Source organism: Triticum urartu, chromosome 6 (genome assembly GCF_003073215.2).
Source record: "Triticum urartu cultivar G1812 chromosome 6, Tu2.1, whole genome shotgun sequence".
NCBI lineage: Eukaryota > Viridiplantae > Streptophyta > Magnoliopsida > Poales > Poaceae > Triticum > Triticum urartu.
Genome location: NC_053027.1, coordinates 61992959 through 62009629, shown reverse-complemented (window position 1 = coordinate 62009629; position 16671 = coordinate 61992959). Strand labels below are relative to the sequence as shown.

General features: G+C 49.7%; 1 protein-coding gene across 3 annotated transcripts; it reads left to right on the top strand.

Annotated features, from left to right (window-relative positions):
• The first annotated feature begins 14927 nt into the window (after positions 1-14927).
• LOC125514493 (probable non-specific lipid-transfer protein 3) lies at positions 14928-16345 on the top strand. Of its 3 annotated transcripts, none has more exons than XM_048679834.1 (3): positions 14928-15303; positions 15455-15553; positions 16008-16345. In XM_048679834.1, exons 1-3 carry the CDS (start codon positions 15044-15046, stop codon positions 16015-16017), a joined length of 369 nt encoding a protein of 122 aa, XP_048535791.1. In that variant the 5' UTR covers positions 14928-15043; the 3' UTR covers positions 16018-16345. The 3 variants fall into 3 exon arrangements, with proteins under 3 accessions (XP_048535791.1, XP_048535792.1, XP_048535790.1); XM_048679835.1 differs by having other exon boundaries at positions 14929-15211; positions 15363-15553; XM_048679833.1 differs by having other exon boundaries at positions 14929-15271; positions 15423-15553.
• The last annotated feature ends 326 nt before the right edge of the window (positions 16346-16671 follow it).

Sequence of the window (16671 nt, the reverse complement as noted above, 5' to 3'; positions counted from 1 at the left end):
AGCCACGAGAAATCAATCTAGGCCCTCTCTGGCACCCTGCCGGAGGGGGCCATCATCACCGGAGGCTATGGAGGAGGATCCCGGAGGGGCCATCATCACCATGAAGGCCAAGGACCAGAGGGAGAACCTCTCCCCATCCAGGGGGAGGCCATGGAGGAGGAAGCACAAGGGGGAGAACCTCTCCTCCTCTCTCTCGGTGGCACCGGAGTGCCATCGGGAGGGGAATCATCGCCGCGGTGATCGTCTTCATCAACATCACCATCCTCATCTCTTTTACGCGGTCCACTCTCCCGCACCCCGTTGTAATCCCTACTTGAACATGGTGCTTTATGCCACATATTATGATCCAATGATGTGTTGCCATCCTATGATGTTTTGAGTAGATATCCTTTGTCTTTGGGTTGATTGATGATCTAGATTGGTATGAGTTGTATGTTTTATTTTGGTGTTGTCCTATTGTGCCCTCCGTGTCGCGCAAGCGTGAGGGATTCCCGCTGTAGGGTGTTGCAATACGTTCATGATTCGCTTATAGTGGGTTGCTTGAGTGACAGAAGCATAAACCCGAGTAAGGGGGTTGTTGCGTATGGGATAAAGGGGACTTGATGCTTTAATGCTATGGTTGGGTTTTACCTTAATGATCTTTAGTAGTTGCGGATGCTTGCTAGAGTTCCAATCATAAGTGCATATGATCCAAGAAGAGAAAGTATGTTATCTTATGCCTCTCCCTCATATGAAATTGCAATGACGACTATCGGTCTTGTTAACAATTGCCTAGGACAATTCCGCACACCGATCCTCATTATTCCACACTCGCTATTTATAATACTTAAGTAATATATTCTAACTTTATGATAACAGACACCTACTTTTATATTTTAGCTCTCCGATACCATGCAAAGTTATCCTCTTCATACCCACAACGTAGTTTTATTTCTCGTTTCTAGTTGGAAGCAAACGTTCGGTGTACGTAGAGTCGTATCAATGGCAGATAGGACTTGAGAGAATATTGATCTTACCTTTAGCTCCTTGTGGGTTCAACACTCCATACTTATCACTTCCACCTTTGGGAATTGCTACGATGTTTCCATGCACTTGGGGATTATCATCCAGCAGGTGACGGAGGGCGGCGCTGGCCAGGGCGACCGGCGATGCCCTTTGCTCCGGGCGGCAGCGGATTGAGGGCGACTATGGCTCGGCTCTTGCGGCCGCCGGTGTATTTGGCTTCGGGCCCGTGGGGGTGCTAGCCCGTTGTCTCCTGCTCCCGTGCCGGAGGCGGTTTTGTGCTCTGGCGTGTCGGTCCCGGAATTGTGGCCGGCGCTCCCCTCCCATTCTTCTCCGGCGCTGCGGGCGGCGGAGACGCCGGTGGAGCCGGTGGCTGGGCTAGGGTTAGCTTTGCTGTGCGATGATCCCCCTCTAGACCATTTGCCGGGCTCGGTTTCACCTGTTGGGCCTGGGCTGGCCTCGGTTGGCTTGGTGACGTAGGGGCCCGTGTCTGGCTCGGTGTCTGCAGGGGCTGGGGGGCCTTCGGCTGGCAACATTGGACCGGGCCCTCCGCTGGCCCTCTTTTCTCGGCCTGTCTCGCAGGTGGCTCGGGGGCTCGTGGTGACTCACTATATATCGCTGAGAAGGGGAGTGCGAGACCCTTCGCTAGGGTTTCCAGCTACTGCCAGTGAGGTGCGACGCTTTGCCTCTTTCGCCAGATCTTTCCTTCCCTCTCCCTCTCCACCTATCCTCACCCTCTCCTTCGCCGAGGTGATGTCCATGGGCGATCGGCGGGCGGAGAAGCGTCCCATGGTGCCCCTGGATCCAGAGGCGGAGCGGCGTCATGAGAAGGAGCTGCGTGAGAAGGCCAAGCACAACCAGCGGGCTAGGGCTGCGGGTCAGGGCAACGACGGCGGTTTCGGGCAAGGCCACGGTGGTGACTATGGGCAAGACCAAGGTCAAGGCTCCTACGGGCGCGAGGGGGATTGGGATCCTCCTCCGCCTTGGTGGGTGCAGCAGGAAAGAAAGAAGAAGCGCAAGCAGGGTCAACGGCGCCGCGAGCTCGAGCGCAAGCCGCAGGAGCATCCCTTGTGTGGTGGGGGCCACGGGGATCCGCTGGCCAAGAAACCATGGGCGTCAGCTGAGCCCTTGGTGGTGGCTCTACCGGATGCGCCTCGGGGTTTGGCGGCGGCGCCCATTCCATTTTAAGAAGTGATTGGATCTGAGTGCTTCAAGTGCGGGCGGACGGGCCATTTCCAAGCTTAATGCAAGTTTCCCCCTCTTTGCGTGAAGACGTAGACGAGGATGAGGGTACTGATCTGAAGGCCATCAATGGCACTATCCTCTCTGCGGAGCCTGGTATGCTCTCGCTCCGCACGCTCAAACAAGAGCTAAAACATATGGTGGCTGGGGACTGGGACTGGCAGATCGGTGAGAATGATTTCTCGATGATTTTTCCCTTAACTGATCTGCTCCACATGGCAAAATCTAGTGGCAAGCTCTTCCTCTCTATCAACGACATCATGGTTATGGTCCGTGACTCCATTCACGAAGAGATTGTACCTCTCTCAATGCCTGAGGTCTGGATCCGCCTTCATGGCATTCCTAAGAAGCACCGCCGCATCGATTGGCTGATGGAGGGGCTTAAGATGCTCGGGAGGCCTATTGTGGTGGACGAGCTCTCCCTTATCCGTTTGGGACCGGTGAGGATGAAGTTTGGATGTAAGGCTCTTGATAAGTTGAACGGCTACGTCAACCATGAGGGCTATGATATCAAGGTTGAGGTGGAGCGGCTGCCGAAACGCCCAGGGGATGGGCCAGCGGCGCCAGGCCCCAGTGACGCTCCTCTGCGGCCCTCTGATAAGTGCGGTGGCCCGCCTGGCTCGGGGGCCGGTGGACCAATCGGGCAGAAGAAGGATGGTTAAGGGGGCCAGGGAGGTCTCCCTGTTGGTCAAGTCAATGATGTGGAGATGGCGTGTCATGATGAAGACCCCGAGGGCAGCATGCCTGACACGTCCATTGACACTAAGACATGTGATCGGCTGGGTATCAATGTGCGCATTCCTCCTACGGATAAGGATTCATCAGAGTCTGGGGTGCTCGCGGTGCTGGATACGGCTGGGAGCAGCCCTCCCATGGCCCGTTCCCTGGAGCGGTTGTTTGATCAGTTTGGCTCAAATATGATGGTGGCTATTGTTTCTAAGCCTGTTGTGGGTGGTGTGCTGGTGGTTGGGGCTGCGGCTGCCTCTGTTCCCGTCTCGCCCGGACTCCAGGGCTCCGATGCGGGATGCGTGCTCAATGAACGACCCCTCCGCTCTCCCCTGTCAAGCCGTCGCAGTTCTGGTGGCTCTGGGCGCGCACCCAAGAAGATGGTAGGCCGGAGGCCGGTGGCCAATCCTGCAGTGTTGTCTCTCCCGTCGCCGGCTGCTCCGGCAAGTGGTGATCTTCAGGCTGCACTGGGCTCAGCGGGTGTGGCTGCTAAGGCCAAGCGCTCCAAGACGACCCCAGTGACCCTATAGGTTCCAAGTGCGAGATCCAAGGCGGCACTGGGGGAGCTTTTTTCCCTGGAGAGTTCCTAGCTTCGCCTTGCTGACAAGAACCTGGAGACCTCAGGTAATCCCCTCCTCTTATAAAATTCGGAATGCTTTTTTTGATCGGCAATTAGCTTCGATTCTGGATGATAGTGGTTTCGAGTTAGGCTCGGAGGGTGGTGAGATTATTTCTTTGATTCGAGCACGCGAGGAAGCCCAAGCGGCTCTTGCAGAGGCTGCGGCTGCGGCCAAGGCCAGGGAGGCCATCTCTGTGGTTGAGTCAGCTCAGGACACAGTTGGGGCTGGGCCTGGTGCTCGGGTGCCTGTTCTATCGGGTGGAGGGGATGAAGCCAGGGAGGCTGAAGCGACCCCCTCTACCAGTCGTGCCCCGGCCAAGAAAAGACTCGCAAAAACGGTGACCTCCAGAGGGGTTCGCCTCCGTAACCGTATTATCTAATGTGATACCTGTTCTGGAATATTAGGGGATGTGGTCACTCGGGCCGTCGTACCCAGCTTAGAGAATATATGGCTCATGAACAGATCGACGTTGTTGCGCTTCAAGAGACGATCAAAGTTGATTTCTCCTTTAGGGATCTTGCGGCCTTCGACCCCCTTCAACGCTTCTCATGGGGTTGGGTTCCCTCTTGTGGTCACTCGGGCGGGCTTCTTTTGGGTTGTAATCGTGATGTATGTGATATTGTAACTTGGGAATCGGGCTCCTTTTTTATTTCGGCTACGATCAAACATCGAGTGTCCTTAGCTGTCTAGGCGATCGGGTGCATATATGGCCCTGCTGATCACTCGTGTGCGGTGGATTTTCTGGGAGAAATCCAAGCTCTGGATGGGACCAAGCAAGCCGCAGACATCCCTATCATTCTTGGGGGTGATTTCAACCTTATCCGCTCAGCTGATAAGAATACCCGCTATATTGACTGGCCAAGGGTGGCGCTCTTCAATAAAGCAATTGTTGATTCTGTGTTGCGGGAAATTGCTAGGACTAGTGCTAGATATACTTGGACAAACAAACAATTAGCCCCCAGTCCGTAGTGTCCCTTTTCGTCTTGTCAGATTGGGAAATCCTTTTCCCCTTTTGTACGCTTGTTGCAGCAACTCGTATTGGTTCAGACCATGTCCCGTTTATCTTAGCCTCAGCGGAGGATAGGATCAAACGCAGCCCACGCTTCTATTTTGAAACTAGCTGGTTTGAGGTCGACGGGTTCGTTCCTCTCATCATCGCTCGCCGGGAGCAAGCGATTGCTTCGTGTGGTCGCCTCAGGGGGCCAATGAACCTATGGATCTCTGCGGCAGGGGCCTTACGCGGCTTTCTTCATGGTTGGGGGGCAAACCACGGTAGTGAGGCAAAGCGAGCAAGGGAAGCTCTTATCGATGAGATCAAATCCCTTGATGCTTAAGCAGACTCCAGACCCTTTTTGGAGGCTGAGTGGGCTAATCGCTACGCGCTAGAAAACCAGGTGCTCTCCATCCTCACGGAAGAGGAGGAGTACTGGCGTCGTAGGGGCGACGTTAAGTGGGTTACCAAGGGAGACACTAACACCGGATATTTTCACGCTTACGCCAATGGTCGTAAAGGGAAATGCTCGATCCTGAGGCTTCAAGCTGATCAAGGGGTGTTAGTTAGCCAAGCGGACATCTTGGCCCACATATATGAGTTTTTCCTCAATCTGTTGGGAACAACTGAGGAGAAACGCCTTCGCCTTTGAGCCGATATATGGGGGGGGGGAGATGCTCGCGTTTCTCAGGCCGAAAATGATCTTATGGCCCTGTGCTTTTCCACCGAGGAAATTGATACTGCTCTCGGCTCAATGAAGATCGATACTACCCCCGACCTTGATGGCTGGCCAGTGCCTTTCTTTCATCGGTTTTGGCCTGCATTAAAAGATCTATTTTATGATATTATTAATGGCTTTGCATTAGGAACTGTTGACATCTCGCATCTCAATTAAGGTGTTATAAGCTTAATCCCAAAGGTCAAAGGGGCTGACATGATTAAGCAATATCACCCTATTACACTCATTAACGTTCCTTTCAAAATCTGTGTGAAGGCTTATATGACGAGACTCGCCCCTATTGCGCAGAGAGTGATCAATCGCAACCAGTCGACTTTTCTCAAAGGTAGCAACATTCTCGAAGGGCCGGTTGTGCTTCAGGAGATAGTCCACGAACTAAAACGAACCCGGCAGCCGACTGTGCTCCTTAAGCCGGACTTAAAAAAATCCTACGACCGAGTGAACTGGAAGTTCATTTGCGAGGTCCTGGATCGAAAGGGATTTGAGTCAGGTGAGGGAGTCCTGGATTAGCGGGTGTCCGGATAGCCGGACTATACCTTCGGCCGGACTCTTGGACTATGAAGATACAAGATTGAAGACTTCGTCCCATGTCCGGAAGGGACTTTCCTTGGCGTGGGAGGCAAGCTTGGCGATACGGATATGTAGATCTCCTACCATTGTAACCGACTCTGTGTAACCCTAGCCCTCTCCGCTGTCTATATAAACCGGAGAGTTTTAGTCCGTAGGACGAACAACAATCATACCATAGGCTAGCTTCTAGGGTTTAGCCTCTTTGATCTCGTGGTAGATCTACTCTTGTACTACCCATATCATCAATATTAATCAAGCAGGATGTAGGGTTTTACCTCCATCAAGAGGGCCCTGAACCTGGGTAAAACATCGTGTCCCCTGCCTCCTGTTACCATCCGGCCTAGACGCACAGTTCGGGACCCCCTACCCGAGATCCGCCGGTTTTGACACCGACATCAGGTTCCATCGATCGTATCATGCTTCTAGCCTCTGGGGGCTAGACTGCGGTGTCAATCAATAGAGAAGTTGGGAACTTCTTCCGCAACAAGCAGGTCTTAGACAGGGAGACCCTTCCTCTCCTTTGATCTTCAGCCTTGTTGTGGACGCCCTCTTGGCCATGATCAATAAGGCTAAAGGTGCCGGTCACATCCGCGGTTTCGTCCCACACCCCATCCCTGGAGGTGTCACGTACCTTCAATATGCCGACGACGCCATGTTGCTCTTTGAGCCTGATAACCATAGTATAGCCTCAATTAAGCTTATCCTTCTAGCTTTCGAGATTGTTTCTGGCCGTAAGATCAACTTTCTCAAAAGTGAGGGGATAGCCCTTGGGATGGATGATTCCATCGCATCCCATGTAGCCAACCTTCTTAACTGTAAGCTAGGGAGCTTTCCGTTTAAGTACTCCGGCCTCCCTATCTCAGACAAACACATATCTACTCATGAGTGGGAACCTTTATATGGCAAGGTGGAGAACCGGGTTAGTCCTTGGCGCGGTAGGTTCATGTCTTCGGCTGCTAGGCTTATTCTCACAAACACCAATCTCTCTTCCTTGCCCATGTTCACCATGGGCATGTTTCTCTTGGTAGACGGTGTTCATGCCAAGCTTGACACACCTTGATCCAAGTTCTTCTGGGAAGGAACTGGATCCAAAAAGAAGTACCACTTAGTCAAGTGGGCAGCGCTATGTCGTCTAAAGAAATTTGGCGGCCTAGGGATCCTTAACTCCAAGCTTATGAACGTTTCTCTTCTTGCCAAGTGGCTGTGGAAGCTCTCCCAAAATGAGCAAGGGCTCTGGGCGGATATCCTTCGGGCGAAATATTTCCCCGATGGGAATTTTCTTACTTCTAAGGCCAAAGGGTCGACCTTCTGGAACAGGATCCACGCTGTTAAACCACCCTTTGTGTTAGGAGCTAAACTTAGTGTGAACGATGACAAGTCCACGAGATTCTGGCTCGACCACTGGTATGGTGCGGATCCGTTGTGGCGCAGCCACCCCTCCATCTACTAACTTGCTACCAATACCTAAATCCTCGTTGCTGACGCGCTTAGATCCTCCCCACCAGCTATCTCCTTTAAGTGGTCTCTCCTAGACCCTGAACGAGCCTATTGGGAGGAGCTATGCAATGCGCTAGCCGGCGCTGTGCTGCGACTTGAACCTGTTGAGGTTTCCTGGTCCCTCACGAGCTCCGGGAAGTTCTCGGTCAGGTCGCTTTATGCTAAGTTAACGGAGGGTCCGGTACTGGATATAGCTAGGGGCTATGGAAAGTGTCTATCCCTCTCAGAATCAAAATCTTCCTTTGGCAAATGTTCTGTGACCGTCTCCCATCCTCTAACAATATTGATAAACGTAATGGGCCGTCTGATGGCAGTTGTGTGATGTGTGGTGCGCCTGAGGATGCAAATCACATATTTTCAACTGCCACTTAGCTCGGTTCACTTGGAGTGCGGTCTGGGACGCCTTCGGCCAGAACTGGAACCCGCACTCGGGCAGAGAGCTTCGTGATATCCTTAGGGCTCAAATGGGGTGGATATGCCCGAGTGTTATGGTGATGCGTAGGGGCACTTTTATGGTCTGTTTTGACTATTAGAAACAAAATCACTATTGAGCACAAATTCCCTTCTCACCCCGCTGACATTATTTTCAAATGCCACATGTTCCTCCATACCCGAATGCCGTTGGGGAAATGGCGGGACACTGAGCGGATGCAGGAGGCCATGGAGCGGATCTGCTTGATTCAAAATGCTGCTCGTCACTAAGCTGCTGGTGGTCTGCTCCTTCTCCGGCCGGTTGTCTATGTGTTTAGACTGGTTTTACCTTATTCAGGCATAGGCCGGTTGCATGTACCTGACTTGGGTTTCGACCGTTGCTGTCTTTTCTTATCATTTGTATCGTACTTTGGATGCTGCCTGTTCTGAGGGCTTTATTAATTTAAAGCCAGACGTTTCTTGCGTCTTCGTTCTAAAAAAAGAAAGAAAAGATCCATCGTTGTATTAAGCATCCATCAAGGAGAACATGACAAGGCAAAAGCTAGCATTCGGAGTTGGGCTTAGGAGCGACTCCACGTGAGAAGACCAGAAGGTTTTTTAGTTGAAATTCTATTAGTACGCGGAGGCTGTTTGTGTACTTGGGCATCGCGTTGATAGCCCGGATAATTTTTCGCAGGATCAGCCATACCGATAACCATGGCGCCAACGGGTACCAGGTTTGAGGTGGAGAAGTTCGCGAAACTGAAAACCTTGTGTTATGGCAGACAAGAGTGAAAGATTTGTTGGCACAACAAGAATGCTTAAGGACGTTGCGGGAAGTCATGTCAGCTGAGATGGAATTATCATGTGATAGATGGAGATTCACGAAAGATGATTTGGGAGCCTTGAGCGTGTCATACAGTCGTACGAGTTCGGCTGGGTCAGGCTGGGCAGTCTGGCAGGATCGACGCAAGTCAGTTGGTACAGAAGACGGTGGTGGGATCGGCGACGACGACATAGGAGCGTGATGCTGATGGTGACCGACTTCTGGGCGTGGAAACACGTGGCACGGGCCCAAGGGCTTGTGCGGCTTCGACAAGACTATGATGCGGGGTTGATTCAAGGTGATGTACACACGTAATTTGAAGTCGACGGGGCGTGAGGGTGGACTGATCATCTACCATGGAGTCATGTTGAAGGTGGAGCTGGATTGAGGGGCTACGGTATAACGATCCAGGGAATCGAAGGCTATTCAGCAAGGGGGGAAAATGAGTGACATGCAGTTCGTACTGGAGCCCAGTGGTCTGATGGAAGCGTGAAACTCGTCATCCGGTCGGTGATGATCGGTGGTACTCTGCAGTGGGGTTGAGTGGTGTGGTTCGGACCCTTGAGACTCGACCAGGACAGCGGAGGCTTGACGCGGTAATAGCGGCGAGGCTTGCGGTATGCATGGGACATGGAGATGGGCCAGGGCTCTGGTGGTCATACATGTGGTGAGACAACTGCGAATTTGACTCGGGATGACTACAAGCAGCGTGAAATTCCTTCAAGTTTCAGACAGACGGTCAAGAAAGAGCGTGATGTTGAGTTCAGGTAAATCTTATGTGTGACACCCAATATGTGAGTTGTTCACTTTCACGCGGGTCAGTGATCAGTGTGTGATGGCGTTGAACTGATACTCTGGAAGTTGGGAGCACAAACTAGAGTAACAAGGAACTTAATTTTGCTCGAGTGTTGACTGTGGTCAAGAAAAGAAGGGACTACAAGTTGCAGGTGGAGTCATATGGGTCTTTGGAGTAGCAGCGGTACTCATGGGATAAGCTCAAGTCCAATGTACATGGAAGTTTGACGCATGGACGAATCCAAGGTGGTGGAGAATATTCGCCAAGGTGGAGTTTGTTAGAGTTGTGTCGAATATAGTGTACAAGGTAGGTTACAGTTGGATTCTGGGTAGTATTGTGTTTAGATAGGATATGGAGTTGTGTCCTAGTAGACACTTGTATCCTAGGCCTCTCATATATAGAGGGGTAGGCACATGAACCTATGCCAACATAATAGCACATGAACGCAGGGGAAGCCGACGGCATGTGCAAGCGTCTAGGGCGACCGGGTGTGGTATTGTAGTGGTGTCATGGGAAGGAGCGTCCATAGTCAGGCCCCGGGATGTAGCCATATCGGTGAACCTCGTTAACAAATCTCGGTGTCGTGCTTGTGTGATTTCTTGGTCCTCATATGATCGACGGTGGCCTCGGATTTATTCTAACAAATAATCATGACCACATGTTTAGTGAGAGTGGTGTTGATAAAATAAAATACGGACATAGAAGCATAATGATCATTATCATAGCAGCAATTCTTCATCATATAATTTCTCATAATCAAGTAACAATTCATTCACAATTTTGAAGTATGAAGCATAAACTTTCTTAAAACAAACAAACTGTGTTCTCAGTCACTGAAATAATTACAATTCATCATATTTTCAAAAAACGTCTATGTATAAGCTTTTTTGAACAAGTCCACATACTCAAATAGTCTTATATGATTTTGCTAACACTCAAAGCATATTTTTCAAAACAAACATTTCTGTCAGACACATAGGAAGATGGAGGTTTATTGTCTTCACCTCCTAATTTATTTACCTCGAGAATAATGTCAACAATAATAACTCATGATTACCTATATCCAACTGGATATATGTGTGTGGATCCTTCCCTAACACATGATGCTTAGCAAGTGAAGAATAATTAAGAATGGAATAGGGATGAACCTTATTGACTCTTGCATAAAAGTATCGCAGAGGGAAGCAGAGGTTGTCATGTATTTTTTCATTTGGGATGTGCAAGCTCTTAATGTAAAGAGACATCATTTTATATATTGCCTCTTGTGATAGCAACATTTATTATGTAGTTTGTCACTTTTATTTCTTTACCATCACAAGTTTGTAACAAAATTATTTTCCTTTACGATAAAAGACCATACATGTTGTATGCGATTATTGTAGTGTTATCTGAAAGTGTTAAACATTGAAAGTATGTTCTTAAATTGTGTTATATATAACTACAACAATAATATTACTGTTAAAATGTAAACAGCTGCCACGCAGCCAAAAACACTACCATGAGTGCTCATCTTCTTTTGGCTTGACAAAGTATAGTGCTCGCGATAGGTACTGACAATAATAGTGGTGGGCAATGCACAGCCATTGAAGCCATGTTATCAGTGGTGGGCGTCCTTGACAATCTTGCATGTCATTGATAGGCTTTTAGGGACCGTCATTGCTAGGCATTCGTGTAGAAGTGAAAGGAGTGATAAACGATGGATGGGGGTGTGGGGTAGTGTCATGCTTCACTTTTTAACAATATATGGGCTGTGAGTTTGAGCATATGAAAAAGAAGAACGACACTGAGAAGAATGCAGAGACGGACGTCGTACCCCCCGTGTCGCCTCCCCGAGCGAGGCAACCGGGGCGGCCCCCCTCTCCCCCCACCTCTTTGAGCTCCTTGTGCCCCTCCCTCTCACCGATGCGGCCGGCGGGCACGGCCTGGCGTTGCTCGCATGATGTCGTTGCGTGGCCGGCGGTGGCGGTCCCATTCCCTTCCCCAACGCAGGCGGCGGCGGTGCGGCTCGGCTGACGACTCTGGGCCCTTTTGGGCCTGATCTGGGTCAGGGCGGGGTGGTTAGGGCTGCGACGGGTTGTCTCTTGCTTGTCCGGCGAGCACCTCATGAGGGGGCGGCAGCTACTGTGTCGTGTTTGTTGCAGCACGTTGGCAGGAGGTTCGCGGTTCCGATTTGGGCCTGCCCGCGCAATTGTCCTAGTGTGCTCCCACTGCTGCGTCCGGTCTGCTACCGCCTGAGCCAGTGGAGGTTGTTCCTTCCCACATGGTCGCAGGAGTACCGACCCCTATCTACGGGTGTTTCGTTCTGGTCCGGTCGGCCTAGCAACGTTTGCTGTGGTGTGACAACGATGGTGTTCTCTTGACTGTGCTGGCGCATGTTGGTGGCCGACGGGTGTGGTGGAGCCGACGGGTGGTCTTGAGCTGTGGGTGCGAGAGGTCGAGAGAAATCACTTTCGGGTCTTGCCGGCACCGACGCGGTGACGTCTGTGGGTGCCGCCATCCTTATTGAAGGGCGTCGTGTGGACCTTTCCCCAACTTCCCTCCGTGTGCGAGGAGAAATCCTAGGATTCGTCCGGGTAGCAGCGTCGTCATTGTTGTCGCAGTCCTTCTTAAAGGTGTTGCTTAGTACGCGGCAATTCAGTGGCATTGAAGCGTGGTGGAAGTCTTCAGTGGGCGCAGCGGTTGCGGGATTCCATCGCTTTCGTGCTTGTGCATGCTCAGTTCTGTGCGTGTGTGTTCGCGTGATGGTGCCTTAGATCGATGCAAGGGTTATCACTTTGAGCATTCATCAGATTGTATTTTTTTTTCTAGGAACAGCGTTGCCTTTTAATATACACATGTTTCTTTCTGCAGCTTCACAAACAATGAGGAAACCTACTGAGATAAATCGCTGGCCTCTGCTATACTGCTGCTACGTGGTGCTGTTGTGAAAAAATGATTTTTATCTGGAACTGAATGTAGATCGATCCATGGAATTTCCGTTCAATATGTCAAATTCGTATAAATACACTACCTGCCTCATCAAACAAGTGTAATTTCAGTTAAAATATTTGAAAATGGACATCTGTAGCAAAAATGGCTATTAAGCGAGTCATTTACAGTTATAACACCACAATCAGCACTTAATCTCAACTTACAGAACAATTAAGGGCTTTTGGGTCATTTTAGCATGATTCTGCATCAGCCGCAGCTGCTACAACACAACTACCAAACGACCGCATCTCAGCTCCAATCATCTAGCTACAGCTAGCAACTACAACCGCTCCTTCTAGCCGGAGCCGTTGCAGCTGCAGCCGAAGAAGTTGCAGCCCAAACAAACACACCCTTAGTTTTCTTATTTCTCTCTTGTCTTTTCTTTTGGAGATGTTTGTGCTGTTTGCTCCAGCGTTGCTCAAACTATTGTATCGAGTCGTTGCTATATTGATATAGGGGGACGAAAGCCTATTTCAAGAATGTAGAGACGTGTCGAATTAACAAACAATTTAAAGCTGCTACTGTAGAGGATTGATGAGGTGACAATCTACTTCACCAGCTAGATAGCTCGGTTGGGATATGCTAACCCGCATGCATAGATCGAAAGCAATATTGCAATGTTTCAGAGATGAGTATTGTTGTGAGACGCAAGCTTCCTAGTTGACAACTACATGGAATTAGTAATAAGGCCAACAAAATCAGGCATGAACAGTTAGGTTGTGGATCTATCAGGCATTAATACTTCGTTTCATACTGTGGAAGTGCCGCTCGGTTACGGAATTGTAGAAAGTTCAGTTGCCGTAGTAGACATTCCGGAGACCACTTTAGATGTCGACTGGACTGTTTGATTCCTACCCTACCCTGTGCGCAGATGCATGGTCTGCCTTTTCTTTGATCTGCTGGAGGTTATTGTCCTTGCTATCTCAGCCTGGGAGCTCTTGGCTACGCAGAGCTGCCGGACTCGGCCCTAGGAAGTCGGTGGCCTGAGCTTCTGCCTTGGTACACGTACAATCACTGCTCTGTCTTGTAGAGTAAATTTTCTCCTCCCCACTCTTACCTTAGATGGGTTCAAGACTTCATAAAATTGGATCCATGAAGGTGGATGTACCCTGACACAATAGTGGTTGTAGTCATCGTAGGTAGTCTATAGATTTAGATGTAATTTTTTTATTTCTAGTGTCCGTTATACTGCTATGATTAAAGAAATAGATTGAAAGTTTTCTCGAAGAAAAAAAGATGACTGTAACCTCAGTCAAACAATGGACTAAACATGACGTGAAGATTGTAGTTATTTTATTTTATTTTGAAAGATCCAGCAATTGCTGCTTTTCATTGACTTAGCAGAGAGCAGATGGAAAACATGGTGTGATCAAGTGATCAAATGGGTGACAGATGCAATAGAGATAGAAAAGAGGCCCTTGTAAGCATTGATCGAGTCCTAGACCAAATCGGAGAGGATATTGGAGTATGGAGATCCGCTGGATGTGTGGCTAACCTGAGGAGTTAGTCACCACGGCGTCGCGTGGTTTTAGGGTTCTTGTTTTTCCCTTGTAATTTCTTTCCAGCGGCTCTGATCTCCTGAACTGTTGAATGTTGTTGTACTGTTCTTCTTCTTTATCTAACAAAGATCGGCCAATGGCCCATCGAGATAGAAAAGGGGCCCTTGCGCCCAAAAACTAGCTATTCAGGGCCTGTTCCGAGCCTCTCTGGGCTTCTCAAACTTCACAAAACCAGCTTTTGGAGCTTGCTTCGACTTGGCGATTCCATTCGTTCGGCAGTGTTCGTAACTTCTCTTCACAATTTGGCTCAGCTGAGAGCCTATTAACTGTTGTGTGCCAGTTTGGGCCGGATGAGAAGCCACGTATTGAAAATGGTAAATATCCAATTTTCTCGGGCCGGATGGAGGCAGCCCACCTTGTATCGTTGTGTGGAGGAGGGCTGGCCACGTGCGCTCGCACAGGATACTAGCGAGGCAAGCATCCCACAGGCGGCTGGGAGTTGTTTCGCAAATCGTCTTTTGTACTTTGCGGCGGCATCCTCTTGTAATTAGTAGGAACTCCTTGCTTCTTCGTTTTCAGCAATTTGCACTACAGGCTTGTACCACTTCGTGAAGCTGACTCCACGGAGCCCAAATGTTCTGTCCGGATCTACGCCTGGAGTTGAAGAAGCATGGAGTGGGAAGAATTCAGAACATGCCCTCAGTCATGGTTACAATTCCATGAGAGCAGCCAAACACTGTGTTGAATATGTGGAGCCATGAGGCAGTTTCAGGGTCAGGGCAGCAACCAAGAAGTTCACACCACCGGTAACTTTCTTCCCACAAAAAACATTTATAAAAAACTGTTATAAAAAACAAAGTAAAAGCAAAGAGACACATGCCAATTGCAAAGAGATCGAGCGTACTTTCTAGCGAGTACATGCACTTGCAGGGTGGATCCACCTTCTCAATTAACTCCACCAGCCAACGACCTGGCAGCGACGGGCATCAATTGCTCAATCAATCCTGCTGCATGTTCACCGTTCCCCTATTTATACCCTCCACGCCACACCCTTTCCTCCACACCATCACACTCCACCAGCTTAACCACACTCATCTGATCACCCATAGCTAGCTAGCTAGCAGCTTAAGGAACTAGCTTGCAGCTACCGATCGATGGCTCGTCTCAACAGCAAGGCTATGGTGGCCGCCGTGGTCCTGGCGGCGGTGGTGCTGATGATGGCCGGCAGGGAGGCCTCGGCGGCGCTGTCGTGCGGGCAGGTGGACTCCAAGCTCGCGCCGTGCGTGGCGTACGTGACGGGGAGGGCGTCCTCGATCAGCAAGGAGTGCTGCTCCGGCGTGCAGGGGCTGAACGGCATGGCCCGCAGCAGCTCGGACCGCAAGATAGCGTGCAGGTGCCTCAAGAGCCTCGCCACCAGCATCAAGTCCATCCACACGGGCGTACGTGACGGGGAGGGCGTCCTCGATCAGCAAGGAGTGCTGCTCCGGCGTGCAGGGGCTGAACGGCATGGCCCGCAGCAGCTCGGACCGCAAGATAGCGTGCAGGTGCCTCAAGAGCCTCGCCACCAGCATCAAGTCCATCAACATGGGCAAGGTCTCCGGCGTGCCCGGCAAGTGCGGCGTCAGTGTGCCCTTCCCCATCAGCATGTCCACCAACTGCGACACGTATGTTTTAACCTTTCGGTCTCCTGATCCAAATGCATGCATTTTTCATCTTCTCGCGCAGCCGTCTAGTCCAGATCTTGTGCATATTTCCATGTGGTGCTACTCCATAACCGTCTGTTTTCACGTTATAAAAAGCAAACGGTTTTTTACACCAGGCCAAACAGTTACTGTAGTTTTAAACTTTTAATCCAGCATCGAAGCTAGTACAGAAGAGAAAAGGTTCTGACAATACAAACAATATGACCCCCCAAAAAAGAGGACAAATACTAAAACAAGTCATGAGCAAACACGTACCTGCATAGTTTTTCTTAAGAGCTATAGGAAGTGAATATATAGTAACAAAACAGTGATATTAAGTTCATATTTTAAGAAACACGGTCGATTGTGTTTTTTTAGCATGTTACATCTGCCGTGATTTTCTCTGACATAATATATATGTCTTATTCTTATGCAGTGTCAACTAGTTCAATATATAACCCTTCCTACGTGCATGCATGGACGCGCTTGTGTGGAGCTTAATGTCTACGTTGATGGAGTGCTCATACGATACTGATGAGCTACTAAAAAAATAAAATAAAGTTGCCTGCGTGTGTTATTTCAGTAGTGTGTCTATGTCTGTACCTTGCACACACACTGTGTGTGCATATATATTTATGCGACATGTATGCACACGTCCGTATGCGTGAGTGAACTGTCAGTTCCTTGCTGTACTCCAGTCTAGCCGAGACGTGTACGTGTGATGTGCCTGACCTACTTGTTCAGGCAATTAATGAATAGTAATTATTTTCCTAATTATTGATGTGTATGTGTGTACCTAGCTATGGCACTATTCAGCAGTATGATGGAGCATTGGACACTATACGGATGTTTTGAGCCAGAAGATGCATGCGTGCAATACGCGCCGTGGCCACTTTTATGTTCCAAATGAACGAGATCTCCACTAGTTTGGACTTTTCATATGAGGGAGAGGCATAAGCTAACATACTTTCTCTTCTTGGATCATATGCACTTATGATTGGAACTCTAGCAAGCATCCGCAACTACTAAAGATCATTAAGGTAAAACCCAACCATAGCATTAAAGCATCAAGTCCCCTTTATCCCATACGCAACAACCCC